Source organism: Triturus cristatus, chromosome 3_1, assembly GCF_964204655.1.
Source record: "Triturus cristatus chromosome 3_1, aTriCri1.1, whole genome shotgun sequence".
NCBI lineage: Eukaryota > Metazoa > Chordata > Amphibia > Caudata > Salamandridae > Triturus > Triturus cristatus.
The window spans coordinates 1,160,830,405-1,160,847,030 of NC_140583.1; the positions used below are offsets into that span (position 1 = coordinate 1,160,830,405).

A 16,626-nucleotide genomic window follows, 5' to 3' on the forward strand; every position below is an offset into this window, starting at 1 on the left:
ATGCTGCATGCTCTGCCTGCTCCAGCAACATCGGTCCCCTAAGTCAATCACCAGCAGGTGTATTGTGCCATCCACTTTGCTTACTCTACCAGCGCTCTTCTTTTGAATGACCCTGCTGGCTCATACTCGCCCTACTTACTTGCACATGTGGTAGGCATCCTACTCCATTGACCCCTCTGGCAGTAACTCTTAACTGTTTGCTTCATCTGCAACATTCTGCTCAATTCCTCTTGCATGTGGAGCAAATACGTCACAGCACAGCAGTGGTCTGCAGTTCTACATGGGAGCTACAGCGATTGACGCTACCTGTGTTGCTCAAGCCAAGCCACTAGTTTGTTCGCTGTTAACTCTGTTAGATTATAACTTGTGCCCATGTTTTATCTGGAAGTTACCCTCATATTAAATATGTTTCATTACTCTCATGAAATATAATCACTCTTCTCCTCCCCACAGCAAGCTTCATATTGTGCCCTAGCGACCTTCCGAACTCGTATGCAGTAGTAAATTTGCTTATAATAATACTGTGCCGAATTCACCTGTGCTATCAACCTTTCTTTTATTTGCCTAATCCCCTTCACTATGCGGGACCTTATTTTTGTGAACTTTTATATTGGTAATTATTGGCTAGCCAGTGCTGATCTCATACTGGTACAACTGGCTTTATATCTACCATCCACCCTTTGAGTTCCTTGGATCCTACTACACTGATTCATTCTTTCCCTGATGCGAGCTCCACCAACGCCTGTGTCTCCTCACAACCCTGCATCCATCTCTAGGCCTCTGTGACTTACGGTCTAACTCTTGGCATTCTATTCTCTGTTATATGTTCTGTTTCTTTCCCCATTTTCTTTCATGCTCAAGCATATGCTATTAGAAGTGTGTGGCTGTTTTCTAAGCCGGTCGCCTCACAGGATCTGGCATGCCTGTCCTCTGTCATTATCGCCACCTCATCCCTAAATCCCAAATAGTATTGTTCGAGGCACATGAGCTGCAGATCACACACTTAACATAGATCGCCATCTGGTGTTGGGCCCGGATGTTTGCACTTGTTTTTGTCTTAGAAAAGTCTTTGGAAGTCACGTGACAGGTGACTCCTCCTTTGGACTATAGTGCGCATGGGCATCGGCTCCATCCTCAGATTGTTTTTTTCCGCCATCGGGCTCGGATGGGTTTGTCGCGCTCCAGTTCGGAACCGTTACCGATTCCACTCTCGACGCGCAATCCTTCACCCTTTCGACGGTATTGTCTCGATCGCGAACCCTAATCATCGCGCATCTCTCCAAATCGAAGTCCTCGATTCCGATCGTCGACAATGGCCTTCGGGCCTACTTGGGCCTTGGCTTCTGGCTCATGGGAAGGACGCCATTCAAGATGTGTCCTCAATGTGGGTCGAAGTTTCCCCACACTGATTTGCATGAGGTGTGCAACCTCTGCCTTTCATCAGAGCACGAGGCCAGAGACTGTCCAGCTTGTGCCTCTTTCCGCTCGAAGAAGACCATTCGGGGCTGACGCACACGAAGAACCATGGCTCGCTCATCAACAGCAATCCCCAACGACATCTTCCAAGAAGGCGTCGACGTGCCGGAGCGACAGCGGGTCGAAGAAGGCCTCGTCAGTGCCTCAGAAGCAGATAACTCCGGCGTCGAAGAGATCACTCCGGCGCAGCGGGTCGTAAGTAAGAACGTCGACCCCGACCTCCTCCCTGCACCCTCGAAAAAGGCTTCGGTCACACCTTCACCTTCGGGCCCAGGTGCACACCGAGAGACTGCTTCCCATGCCCCGCCCTCGGACCCAGCTAAGAAGCCTACTAAGCCTTCAGGCAGCTCGGGCTTGAGTCAGCCTGCAGTCGGTACCGAAACACAATCGCCAGCACCAAAAAAGAAACCGTCCTCCTCCTCCTCCTCCTCGGTGCCGACAACTGCTTCCACATCCAAGCACACGGCACCAAAACCCACAAGCACCGACTCGTCAACACTGAAAAAACATTTGGAGCCGAACAAAAAAACACTCCCGAAGGCTTTGATTCTGAGCCAAGGAAAGCCTCGGAACCGAAAAAACAGCAAGTTCCACAGGCCACAGAGACTGTAAAGACACACGGTTCCAAACCAAAACAACACAGAACCGCTACAGAGTCGGTGCCGAAGAAGCCTACGGAACCGAAACGCTCGGCACCGAAAGACCAACCTCCAGCAGAAGAGCTGTTCACACCAGGCCCTGCTCAAAAGACTCTCATAAGGGATTCTAAAACTGGTCAATTGACTCTTAAGTTCTAGGAAAAGACCACTAGAGGCGCCTGCACCGGCTCCACCACCTAAAAAGAGGGACATTGCTACATCTCCTCTAAGACTCCCTTCTCCACCTCCTCCACCACCTCCTCCTCCACCTCCCCCACCACACCGTTCCCCTACACCATCTCCTACACCAGTAGACGATGATGATACCTTGGATAACATGGGGGAGGGTCCGGCCGATGTACCACTAGGGCATCCTAGTCCACCTTCTTCCCCAGACCCCTGGGATGACTATAACGCGACAGATGTACCTAATGTTCCACAGGATGACATCTACCCCTCCAGGCCTTCCCCTCCAGAGGACACCATGGGCTTTAGTCAGCTCGTCCACAGAGCTGCCCAATACCACAGGGTTGCCTTGCATACAGACCCCATAGAGCAGGACTTCCTAATGGATAGATTTGACACCACTCAAAGATCCACCTCAACACTACCTATGCTTAAAGACGTTATTAAGCATGCACCTGAAGTCTTTAAAGATCCTGTTAGGGTTCGAGTTATTACCCCAGGATCGACAAAAAATATAAAGCTGCCCCTGATGACCCAGCTTACATTAAAGGCCCAGTACCCTTAGACTCCCTGGTAGTTTCCAATGCTGGGAAAAGGGCCAATTTTCAGACATCAGGTGACGCTCCACCACCCGACAAGGAGTCTAAACTCTTGGAAGCCTCTGGCAAGAGAACAATCTCCCAAGCGGCTAACATATGGCGCATCGCCAACACTCAAACGCTGTTAGCCAGGTATGATAGGGCACGTTATGATGAACTAGAGTCCATAATGCAGCACCTCCCAGATAAATACAAAAACAGGGCCAATGAACTCATACAGGAAGGTAAGCTTATCACCAACACCTCCATTTGTTGCGCTCTTGATGTGGCAGACACCGCCTCCAGAGCAGTAAACACGATTGTCCTTTTGCTAGGCATGCCTGGCTACACATCTCGGGTTTTAAACCTGAAGTCCATAGCTCCATCCTCAACCAGCCTTTTGATCAGGAGCACCTCTTTGGCCCAAATGTAGATTCAACCCTTGAAATAATGAAAAAGGATACAGACACAGCTAAATCAATGGGAGCCTTGCAGCTGCAAGCTCCCAGCCGTTCCTTTTGTCGCTCACCTTATAAGGGCACCCCCAGAGGCTACTCCTCAGACAACCCCTCCACCTCTTACAAGGCTCCCGCCCAGTCTACATTTACCAGAGGTTACCAGAGAGGAGGCTACAGAGGCAACAATAGCAAAGGCAGAGGCAAGACCAACAACACCCGCTTTACCTCCACCCCTACCCAATGACTTCCCTCCACTTCCCGCAGACCATTCCACTCCAGTCGGGGGAAGACTACTACAGTTCCTGCCTGTCTGAACCAACATCATTACAGACAGGTGGGTGCAACAAATAGTTCAATCAGGTTACTGTCAGGAACTTACTTCTACCCCCCACACATGCCACCCAAACAACGCCCAATGTCCTCACAACACTTAGCTCTGCTAAAACAGGTGATCTCCCTCCTACAAAAGGGTGCAATAGAACCAGTTCCCCTGCAACAATAAAAAACAGGAGTTTACTCCCTGTATTTTTTCATACCAAAGAAGGACGGATCTCTCAGGCTTATTCTAGACCTCAGACCTCTAAACCTGCACATACAATCGCACCACTTCCACATGGTTACACTCCAACAGGTCCTTCCTCTTCTTTCACAAGGCGACTTCCTTGCTTCTCTAGATCTCAAGGACGCCTATTTCCATATTCCTATTCACACCGCTCACAGGAAATATCTAAGGTTTGTAGTGGACGGCCAGCACTATCAATTCAGAGTACTCCCTTTCGGAGTCACAACAGCACCACGGGTATTCACCAAGTGCCTAGCGGTAGTGGCAGCCCACTTAAGAAGACAACACATTCACGTCTTCCCATATCTGGACGACTGGCTCATAAAAGCAAGCTCATACAATCAGTGTGTTCATCACACTCACACCACTATCCAACTACTCCACAACTTGGGGTTCACAGTAAACTACCCAAAGTCTCATCTACAACCGTCCCACATACAACAAAACCTCGGTTCTACAATAGACACCTCAAAACCATTAGCCTATCCCAACCCCACCAGGATAGCAAACATGCAAGCTCTCATAAACAAATTTCAGCCTCAAAACTCTATACCAGCAAGAGTGTTCATGCAGCTAATAGGATGATGGCCTCTTGCATACTCATAGTACCTCATGCAGACTCCGCATGCGTCCTCTCCAGGAGTGCTTAGCATGCCAATGGAACCAGGCTCAAGGTCAGCTAACCGATCTGGTGTTGGTAGACGGTCGCACTCATCGATCTCTGCAATGGTGGAACACCAAGAGCCTTTCCAAAGGGCGACCGTTCCTAGAGCCAGTTCCACAGATAGTCATGACAGCGGACGCATCGCTCTCTGGCTGGGGAGCGCACCTATTACATCACACCATGCAAGGCACGTGGACTCCTCAACAGAAGTTACTCCATATCAACTACCTGGAGCTACTAGCCATTTTCCTAGCATTAAAGGCTTTCCAAACACAAATATCAGGCAAAGCTGTCTTAGTCCGCAGAGACAACATGACAGCCATGTACTACATACAGAAAGAAGGCGGGACACACTCTCTGCAGCTCTCTCAACTGGCTCAGAGCATATGAAGATGGGCTATACCCCAGAACATTTTTCTCCTAGCTCAACATGTCCCAGGAGTCCAAAACACCATAGCAGATCTGTTAAGCCGTCAAACGCAACAGATTCACGAGTGGGAACTTCATCCCCAAGTTCTTCAGCCATTCTTTCAAATGTGGGGGCAACCAGAGATAGACCTCTTCGCCACCCACGAAAACGCCAAATGCCAAGCTTCGCCGCCAGGTATCCACACCCATTGTCCAAAGGCAATGCGATATGGATGAATTGTTCAGGCAGATTTGCGTACGCCTTTCCACCTCTCCCACTCATTCCAATGGGGGTGCGCAAACTGCAGCAACATGCACTGACTCTCATTCTAGTTGCTCCAACTTGGGCCAGACAATGGTGGTACACCACACTACTGGAACTGTCTGTAGTTCCGCACCAAAGACTACACCTCTCCCCACGCCTCCTAACCCAGAACCGTGGAGAGATCAGACACCTGGACCCAGCTCAGCTCAACCTTGCGATCTGGGTCCTGAGGTCTTAGAATTCGGTTACCTTAATCTACCCCCTGAATGCATGAACGTCATTAAGGAAGCTAGACGCCCCAACACTAGAGCCTGCTATGCAGCCAAGTGGAAGGGATTTGTAATATACTGTCATACTAACAACATCAATCCCCTAGACGTGTCTATCCAACACATCAGAGGTTACCAACTACATCTCCAAAGGTGCAATTTTCCTACACATCTATTAGGCAACACCTCGCTGCCATAGCAGCCTATTTACAAATTAGACAACACCTATCACTTTTCAGAGTGCCTGCCATCAAAACCTTTATGGAAGGCCTCAAAAGAATAATTCTACCTAGAGTACCACCCTCGCCTGTGTGGAATTTAAACATCGTTCTCACAAGACTAATGGGTCCTCCCTTTGAACCTCTGCATAAATGTGAGCTCCAATTTCTAACATGGAAAGTTGCTTTCCTAGTAGCCATCACTTCTCTTAGAGTTAGTGAACTGCAAGCGTTAACTATTCAGGAACCTTTCCTACAAATCCATCACAATAAGGTTGTTCTCAGAACCAATCCAAAATTCCTCCCTAAAGTCATTTCTCCTTTCCACCTCCATCAGTCTGTAGAGTTGCCAGTGTTCTTCTTACAGCCACAGACAGTCGCGGAAAGAGCTCTTCATACCCTAGATGTCAAAAGAGCATTGCTCTATTACATTGAAAGAACACAACCTTTTCGTAAGACCAAACAACTTTTTGTGTCATTTTCGCCACCACACAAAGGCAACCCCATATTGAAGTCTGGGATAGCTAGATGGATTGTTAAATGCATACAAATCTGCTATCACAAAGCAAAACCTACTTTATCTGTTCCTCCTAAAGCCCACTCAACATGAAAGATTGGGGCTTCAATGGCATTTTTAGGGAACATTCCCTTAGATAACATCTGCAAAGCAGCTACATGGTCTACACCGCACACATTCACAAAACATTATTCTGTGGATGTGCAAACAAAACAACAAGCTAGTGTGGGCCAGGCTGTACTCAAAACACTATTTCAAACGACTGCAACAGGTACTGGTGGTCGCCGCTAAGGATCGGTACTGCTATACAATCTCTATGCTAAGTGTGTGATCTGCAGCTCATATGCCTCGAACGGCAAATGCTACTTACCAGTATGCATCTGTTCATGGCATGTAGAGCTGCAGATCCACACACGCCCACCCGCCTCCCCGGCTACCTTTATCTGTTCCAGTACTATCTTATTTAGATACAGCATACACGGGCATCTTTCTGTCTCTTACAAAACTCCATCATTTCCCTGCTGGCTAAAAACAATCTGAGGATGGAGCCGATGCCCATGCGCATTATAGTCCAAAGGAGGAGTCACCTGTCACGTGACTTCCAAAGACTTTTCCAAGACAAAAACAAGTGCAAACATCCGGGCCCAACACCAGATGGCGATCTATGCTAAGTTTGTGGCTCTGCAGCTCTACATGCCAAGAACAGATGCATATTGGTAAGTAGAATTTGCCTTTCTCCTCACCAGTACCACCAATGCACCATCCCAGCTCTCTCAGCCGTCTCAGGCATACAAAGTACCAGTCCACTCACCCACTCTCCTCTCACTGACAAATGGCCTCGCTAAAAGTTATTTCCTTAAATACTAAGGGTCTCAGTCACCCACTTAAATGCCGTAAAATTGCGGCTACTGTTACAAACTAACCGGAGATATTATTTTCCTCCAAGAAACCAAAATATGTTACAAACAAGCTCTCTCAATGAGACATGGCTGGATCAATGATTTTAGCGCACACAGAGAGGAGTAGTATATAAAAATAATGATAAAAGTAATGGATCCTGGGATCACCGACTTGTGCCTAAGAAAAAAGTGCAGTGAAGATTAAAACTAGTTCAGTGGTATCTTTTGTAAGTAATTTATTCCTAGATCCACTAACTAGGATTAAAAACGTGAAGGATAGTGGTGATAGGAAAGTATTAGGAGTTCCTTTATCCCTCCTTACTGCCAGGTTGTCGACATGTTTCAGCTGCTTGACTTGTGCCTACAATTTCAGGTCACCACAGCATTCATCAGGGCCTTCCTGATTTCAGTATCTAACAAAAAAATGAAAAGGCGTTGAAGGAGAGGAAGGCAAAGCTTTTTATGGCCAAGGTCGGAAAGGAGAAGAGAGGTAGAAAGAAGGAGAGGTCGAGGCCGGAGTCGTCGACTTCGAGGTCATCGAAGTCGAAGAAACATCATAAAAAAAGGAAGCATTCCTCTCGGCGCCGGTCTTCTAAGAGCAAGGCGTCGAGGTCGGCTTCGCCTCGACGTCGTCGTCATAGTAAGGATCTGTCTCCTTCTCCTTCTCCTAAGTCTCCGGAAGGATCTCCTTCGCCGAAGCGGACTCCAGCGCAGTCACCGGCGCAGTCCCGGGCACCTTCACCGGCGTCGTCTCCGGTTCCAGTGGAGTCATCTGTTTCTGATGGTGAGCAGGAACATGGGAAGGAGCCTTCTCCAGGGCCCGAGGATCCTTCGGCTCCGGTGGAGGACACTGCGGCGCCGTTGCCAGGTACTCCGCAGATGGATACAGGATTGGTTCCTTTTCCGCAGTTTCCGGCTCCAGGTACTGATCCTACGCATTTTTTAAATGCCATGTATGGAGTCTTCAATCGGGCTGCCTTCCCATCCGGTGCACCAACTGGTCCCGTGGGTCCAATGGCATATGCTCTAGGGGTACCACAGCAATATGCACAGGCCCCGTTTATGCCTTTTCTGCCGATGGCGCCTTCGTGGCAGTTTCCGGCGCCGTCTGATCCATCACGACTCCGGCTGGATCGTCATGCTTCGGAGCCTTCCTCGACGCCGTTGCCGACTCCTTCGGCGCCGCGTCCGGCGCCGACGACTCCGTCTTTAGCGCCACGACTCCTACTCCTCTGGTTCCACCGACGCCGCGTACGACGCCGGCTCCACGGATTCGGGCGAGCAGGGAGGCCCAGAGAACCTTGGATGAGGAAAGATATAGAGTGGAGGTGGAGGAAGGTGAAGTGGAAACGTCCTCTGATGAGTTTGGAGGGATACAAGAGGCTAGTGGCCTAGATACGACTCCTGAGTGGGAACATACTTCATATAGGTCTTCTCCACCACAGGAGTTGATTCCTTATCATATAGTTATAAAGAAGGCTGCAGAGTTGTTGGATTTGCAGTTGCCCTCTGCGGAGTATAAATCTAATCTGCTGACAGAGGTGTTGCATTCACCTACTACGACTTCGGAGCCTTTACTGCCTTTTAATGAGGCTATTTTGGAACCTGTTTTGGAGGTATGGCGAAAACCTCTTTCTTCTCCTGCGGTTTCCAGGCAGGTGGCGAGAAGATACAGGGTGGCGCCTGGGGATCCAGATTTTCTTTCTACGCACCCGTCTTCAGAGAGTCTGGTTGTGCAGGCCTCCTGCTCGAAGCATGCTTCGGGAGCGTTCCCTCAGTCTCCTGCGGACAGGGAGTCTAAAAAGGTTGACCAGGCGGCTAGGAAGACTTTTTCTTCAGGTAGTATGGCACTTAAGTCTACCAATGCCACGTGTTTGCTGGGTCGTTATGTGCATGCTTTAATGGATTCGAAGAAGTCTTTGGCCCCTAAGCTGCCTGAGGGTGATAAGGCGTCCTTCATGGAGGTGGTCGCAGATACTCAAGCTGCTGCTAGACAGGTGATTCAATCGGGGCTTGATACAGCAGATTCAGTGGCGAGGATAATGGGCTCATCTATAGCAGGGGTATCCAACGAGTAGCTCGGGAGCTACTGGTATCTCGCCAGTACCTTCAAAGTAGCTCTCTGAGGTGAAGTCAAGCCCAGTATCAATGTCAGAGTAGGCGCCTATTAAATAAGGCAGCACTGATCATCTCAAGACCCTAAGAGTGACAGCCAGCCAGCCAAACTTATCACAGTAACTTATTCTAACACTCAAACACACACTGTGCCAGCTTATAGGATCTGCTACATGACAGTCTGTATTCAATATCAATATAATTAAGCCACAAGGAGATTGACCATGTTGCAGTCCCTCCTTTATCAGTCACAACATGTGTGTGAACAGTGCACCATCAAAAAAGTATGGCAGCAGTAGCCTGAGCTGTAATCAGTGCTGACCCACCAAAGTGAGGGACTGCAGGAGTCAGAGTGAAAATGTGTCAGTTAGATGCATGATCAGCTCAAGACCTGAGGAGAACAGGGTATGATACAGACCAGAGAAAATTAAGAGATTCATCAACATTTATGTGTGTACCCATAATAAACACTATTGCTTCCTCAAACTAGGCCTGGTGGCAAGAACCGCCAAATATATATGCTAGCCCCATCATAAGAGTGTTATATCTGGCATAATTGTGTTCATTCCTGACATAATAGTGCTAATGGCATAATTATGGTAATCCTTGACTATTTCAGTATTTTTGGTCTAGTTGTGGTATGCTGTCAGCCATCATAGACCTACTCTGAGCATGACTGGCCTATATGTACCTATTCCTGGCATATTAATGGTCATGACTGATATGTGGTCTTATCCCTGATCCTTCTGGTTTTCCAGCCTTGGGACAACTGTGGCCCTAGTATATTAGTGGGCATTACTGGCATAATCCAGGCATCTGTGGGGCTATCCATCCATCCATTATGATATAATGGGGTAACCCACAATTGTCCACAGACCTGGGTATAGATTGGTATAGGAAACAACGGTCCTAGACTTCTTTTAAAGCTACAATTCAGATATGAAAAACATTCATTAGTCAAAGGGCATCCGGTACATATAGAATTAGCATTGTATCATTAATGTACCACCATTTTCTTTACAATGCAAACCAGTATATCCTCAAAGGACACAAAGGCACAAAATATCGCTCCAATAGTGACTGTTTATTATTTAGTTACTTTTATAACAGATCACCATATTCAATGCTTCAAATAGAGGAAGAGGTTGCTCCAAGGGAAGTGTGAAAAAGGAAAGTGCTCATGAGGTAGGACAGATAAAAAGGAGGGGAATCCAAAAGGCAAATTCAATAACCAACCAATTAAACATTCTTGTATCCTTAGTAAAACTGGTGGTGGTTCATAGTGGCACCAGTTTTACAGATAGGCCAGTCCCTTATGGATTTACAAATATTCATTTAATGATTTTCTGATGGGCCCGAGAACATTCATCTGTGAAAAGGCAGGCTGGGATGATATCTGGTACAGGCCCACTGGGGGAGAGTGTTGACGTTTCGACCCTTGTGCAATGAGGGTAACTTATATCCTCTGCAGGTGGGTCTTCCCCAGGGGCTGTATCCTGACTGTACCTCACCCTAGGTTGCCTCCCCTCCCCCCGTCCTGAAGAACTTTCTCCCAGCATTTCTGCTGGTGACCGCACTTGGTATACTTGGGTGATAACTACTGAAAATCTTGCTTTGGGTGGTCATAGTGAAGTTGTAGTCACTATTTTACAGGTATAAAATGTGCTAGTAGCTCGGGAAGACTTTCCTTGAGCAGAAGTAGCTCTCACTACAGAAGAGGTTGGAGACCCCTGATCTATAGCCACAAGAAGGCAGGCATGGCTCTGTTCATCTGGCTTTTCCTCGGATGTTCAGGCCACGTTGGTGGATTTGCCGTTTGATGGACAGAAGTTATTTGGAGAAAAAGCTGACTCTGCCCAACAAAGATTTAAGGACAGCAGGGTCACAGCTAAATCTTTGGGTCTGCAGGCTCCTGCTAAAGGATTTGGTGTTAAAAAGTTTAGGGGGCTCGGAAGGTCTTCATTTCGCTACTACCGACAGCCTCGGCAGCAGCAGCAGTAGCAACAGCAGAATCCCCTCTATAGATCCTATAGAGGGAGACAAAGGGGTCGAAGAGGTTCTGGTCGCAACCCCTCGACTTCTTCCTCCTCCTCTGCTCCCAATGAGGCTTCAGGGAAGCAGCCCTAGATCCCCCATCCTGGATCATGTAAGACCTGTGGGGGGTCGGGTGTCCCACTTTCTGCGGGGTTGGAAATCCATTACAACAGACCTTTGGGTTTTGAACCTCGTGGAGACTGGGTACGCCCTTCCCTTTCGGGAGTTTCCTCCCCCTTACCCTCCTTGCCAAGGTTACTGCTCGGAAGACCATCTGCTTCTTCTGCAGAAGGTGGTGCTAGCTTTGTTTCAAAAAGGTGCGATAGAGGTGGTTCCAGAGCAGGAGAGGGGTCAGGGATGCTACTCCCGGTATTTCCTGATTCCCAAGAAGGACGGCAGATTGCGTCCGATACTGGACCTCAGAGTCTTGAACTTTTATCTGAAACAGGAGAAGTTCAAGATGCTGACCCTTACCCCTTGCACAGGTTCTTCAAGCGTTGCAGCAAGGAGACTGGATGGTGTCGCACGACTTGCAGGATGCGTACTTCCATGTCCCAATCCTGAAGTCATTTTACGGTTGGGTCGCAACACTACCAGTTTGCGGTCCTCCCGTTTGGTCTTACTACCGCACCTCGAGTCTTCACGAAGGTGATGGCAGTGGTGGCTGCTCATCTCAGGAGGTCGGGGATTACGGTTTTCCCCTACCTGGACGACTGGCTTCTGAAGGCAGAGTCCCCAGAGATGGTGCAACATCATCTGCAGGTAACATCTCAGCTGTTATTCGACTTGGGTTTTTCGATCAATGTGCCCAAATCTCACCTGGTGCCCTCTCAACGCAACCTGTTCATAGGGGCGTTACTGGACACTACTGTGTGTCGAGCATTTCCTCCTCCTCAAAGAATTCTCGACATTCAGGAGATGGTCCCTTTATTCCACAATGGAGCGGTTGTTCCAGTTCTGAAGGTCCTTCGCCTGCTCAGTCTGTTCGCTTCCTGCATTCTGTTGGTCAACCATGCACGCTGGCACATGAGGGCGCTCCAGTGGTGCCTCCGCAGGCAGTGGTATCAGCACAACGGAGATCTCAGGGAGTCGATCAGGATCTCCAGAGAAGCTGCAGCGGATCGATCTTGGTGGAGCGTGGGGGGCAATCTGTCTCAAGGAAAGCCCTTTCATCTTCCTCCATCGGTGGCCACAGTGATAACGGATGCCTCCACCTTAGGGTGGGGTGCTCATCTGGGGGATCTGGAGATCAAGGGTCTTTGGTCTCCAGAGGAAATGTTGCTTCACATCAACCTTTTGGAATTGCGGGCTATACGTTTGGCACTTAAGGCCTTCCTCCCTTCCCTTCGCGGTCAGTCTGTTCAAGTCCTGACGGACAAAACTACCGCGATGTGGTATGTCAACAAACAGGGAGGAGTGGGGTTGCATTGTCTCTGCAGAGAGGCTCTGCGTCTCTGGTCCTGGGCTCAGGAACATCGGATTTGGCTGATGGCAAATCATCTGGCCGGGGTGCTGAATGTACGTGTTGACAGTCTCATTCGGCGGTTCTCCGCCGACCACGAGTGGAGGCTCCATCCAGAGGTGGTTCGTTACGTCTTTCGGATGTGTTGAACCCCTCGGGTGGATCTGTTCGCCACCCGCGAGAACGCGTACTGTCCGTCATTCTGCAGTCTCCAGTTTCCGATGCAGGGGGCGTTGGGGGACGCGTTTCAGTTGAGTTGGGGCTCGCGACTCCTTTACGCGTTTCCTCCCATACCCTTGATTCCTCGGGTTCTGAGGATGGTTCGCCAAGTCATATTGATCGCCCCGGATTGGCCAAGAAGGGTGTGGTACACAGATATTCTCCACCTCTCCTCATGCCCTCCGCTCCGTCTCCCTCTGAGGGCAGACCTCCTCTCGCAGTCGGAGGGGCAGGTTCTACACCCCCACCACCAGAGCTTACACCTTAATGCCTGGAGATTGAACGGGGCAACCTGAATTCCTTCTCTCTCCCGCCAGATGTGGTGGATGTTATTTTATCGGCCAGGCGACACTCCACCAAGTCCATTTACTCCTACAGGTGGTCCAAGTTTGTAAAATGGTGTGGAGAGAGATCTGTTGACCCTTTAGGAGCACATCTTTCTGAGGTGCTCCAGTTTGCCCTTTCTTTGGGTCAGCAGGGCTGTGCTGTGGCCACGGTTAAGGGTTATCTGTTGGCCTTATCGGCTTTTCTATGTCTACCAGATCAACCGTCATTATTTAAATCTCCGGTTGTACTGAGGTTTATCAAGGGCCTTACAAATATGTTTCCGCCCACTCCCTTTGTAATGCCTCAGTGGGACCTTAATTTGGTCTTAACTTTTCTGATGGGTTCTCCGTTTGAGCCCCTTCATAGCTGTCCTTTGAGGCTGTTGTCCTTCAAGGTGGTCTTTCTTGTGGCCATAACCTCGGCAAGGAGGGTGAGTGAGCTTTTTTAACATTGCATGCTGAAAGGATGGTACTCAGGACCAGGGCTGCTTTCCTGCCTAAAGTAGTTACTCCGTTTCATTTGGGGCAGTCTATTACTCTTCCTGTCTTTTATCCACCCTCCTCATCCCTCCAAAGAGGAGGAAAGACTCCATCGCCTGGATGCAAAGAGGGCTGTGAGTTTTTATCTGGACAGAACAAAGGACTTTCGTCTGGACGATCAGCTCTTCGTGGGCTATGTTGATCCTTCGAAAGGAAAGGCGGTGCACAAGCACACCTTATCGAGATGGATTTTACTTGCCATTAAGATCTGCTACGCACTTGCTGGTAAGACTCCTCCTGAGGGTATTAGGGCTCATTCAACCAGAGCTAAATCGTCTACATCTGCGCTGGCCCAGGGTGTTCCTGTGGCAGATATTTGTAAGGTTGTGACTTGGGCCTCCCTCCATACTTTGGCAAAGCATTATTGCTTGGATTCTGAGATGAGGAGGGAGGGCCACTTCGCACGTTCTGTCTTGCAAGACTTTCTGGTATAGGAAGGTGGACACCCTCCTCCGGGAGTGGGGACTGCTGTGGGAATCTATTCACAAGGTGAGGAATCCACTGGCAGATGTATCCATCAGAAGAACAAGTTACTTACCTTTGGTAACGCTTTTTCTGGTGGATACAGTATCTGCCTGTGGATTCCTCACTGACCCACCCGCCTCCCCGTTGTCCACCTTTGTATAACTTAAAGGTTGTCTTGCTTGAGATGTTGTTATAATTTCTGTGTATTGGTAGGAAATGCTTGTTTTATTTAGCTTTCCTTTTCCTTGTATACTTTGTGTATATGATTGTATACTTTGTATACTTTGTATCTGTCGTTGGTCCACCTGTGCGCCTCGGAGGCACGGAAAAAATGGGTGGAACTGACGTCATCACGCCGACGTGGCTCTCTTATGGCTCCGGTGACGTCATACGGAGTCTCGAGCGGAGCCGATGCATTATGACGTCGTCCACGTCGGCGTAGAGAGCTGGGGAAAAAAGTTCCGTGGAATGCTGGCGCAGGGGATATTCACAAGGTGAGGAATCCACAGGCAGATACTGTATCCACCAGAAAAAGCGTTACCGAAGGTAAGTAACTTGTTCTTCTGTCCTTATAATGGAGAATAGAATTGCTTGATGGTTGGTTTAAATATAAAGTATCCGTTTTTACACTATGACTTCATTAAAATTAAAAAATAAATAGGATTGAGAAGGTGGCCTGCTTCGTAAGTAGTAGTAGTAAAAAATAAGTTTTAGAATAAAGACATGCAAGCTTTCCTTAAAAAGTCAAGGTAGGGCATTTGGCATCTTATAACCATAGCTTTAGATTTCCTAACAATTTTTTTAATGCAGGCATGGATTGTCAATTCCATTAATTATTGAAGAGAGTGTGGTTAAAGATAATACCTTGTTAGCTTGGCATGATGTGATGTGAGCTCCCTAATGTAGAGCGTCAAGAGAGTATAGATGTCGGATTATTTAGTATTATCAATATTAATATTAAGCTATGAAAAAGAAGTTAATTTGCAGTCAGGCCATCCTCCCCCAAGTTTCTGTGATTTTACAATTTCTTATTAGGCTGTTACCTAAAAAACCTAATGCGAATTAAGTGCAGATTATATTTGAATCCTAAATTTGAAATAATTCGGAAAACTTGGCATTTTCTGAATATGTTATCTCAGTGCCCATCCTCCTGAGGCAGTATACCTTCTTAGCATGAGAGGGAAGTGGCAGGATTGGACCAAAGCATGCACTTATTCACCTCCTAACCGGGAGTAATTCTTTTGTCCTAGTTCAACCTTGATTTTTCATACTGAATCATCAGAATATGCTCTCCATGACATTGCAGAATACACACCTTGATGTCAAAATATTGTTATTGTGCATGTTTTCTCATGCAATAATCTCACTTCAATATAATTTTATTATTGCAGGAAACATTGACATCAGCAGAAAGAAGAATAGCTTTGAGTGTAATGATGAAATGCGCATTTGCAAACCAGTGGCTAATATAAAAGAAAAATTAAACACTGCTCGCATTAACTATCAGAGAAGTGATTCTGAACTGAAAGAGGAGAACACTCTGCTTTGGCAAAAGGACTGTAAAGAACTCACACATTACACTTTATATCAAGGAGCATCCCATGAGCCAAGATCAGAAACATACAATATATGTGCAAGTACAATAAGAAATAAAAACATTACTTCACGCCAGTCATATCCACTGCCAAGATCCAAACCATCTACCTCTCCTCAAGGTGAGCTAAGTCATTCAGTGACCAGCCATGGTGGGCTTCAGCAAGCACATACAGGAGATGAAAGGCATGCATGTCCTCATTGTGGAAAAAGCTTTACAACATTAGCAAATCTTAAAAAGCATCAAAGAAATCATACTGGCGCAAAACCTCCTCCTTGTACTGTATGTGGAAAAAGCTATAGTCATGTTAGAGCCTTACAGAGACACCAATTATTGCATACCGGTGAAAGACCTTATGAGTGCAACGTATGTGGGAAAAACTTCAATCGAAAGGACACTCTTTGTAAACACAAAAAACGTCATGCAGCGAAACAGCTAAAGTATGAGATGTTATTTTGAAATGTGGTAGCCATTTCACGAGAAAATAAATCATGTGTAATAAATTGTCTCCCTGGAGATAAAACAGATAGGTGTTTCCACCCTTAATATTCTATTAAAAAAAGTGATTGTTAGTAGTGCAAATTTGTATTTCCATGATACTTTGTACTAGTAAGTAACATCAAAATGTTCATCTGCATCTGTGACCGTTTCTGCATCGAACTGAGAATCGGTAGTCAGTTTTGAGGTGCACTGCAGAGTTCTGGCTATTCATACAACCTCACTGAAAAACAAA

The 16,626-nt window shown here is 47.5% G+C and overlaps 1 protein-coding gene across 1 annotated transcript in view; it reads left to right on the plus strand.

Moving 5' to 3' along the window:
* LOC146861707 (uncharacterized) overlaps positions 1–16,418 on the plus strand; it is a 383,712-nt gene extending 367,294 nt beyond the window's left edge. The window contains exon 8 of the mRNA XM_085646055.1: positions 15,691–16,418. Coding sequence (XP_085502181.1) covers positions 15,691–16,352 — 662 coding nt within the window. The 3' untranslated portion in view covers positions 16,353–16,418. The remainder of the gene's footprint in view (positions 1–15,690) is intronic.
* Positions 16,419–16,626: the final 208 nt, after the last annotated feature.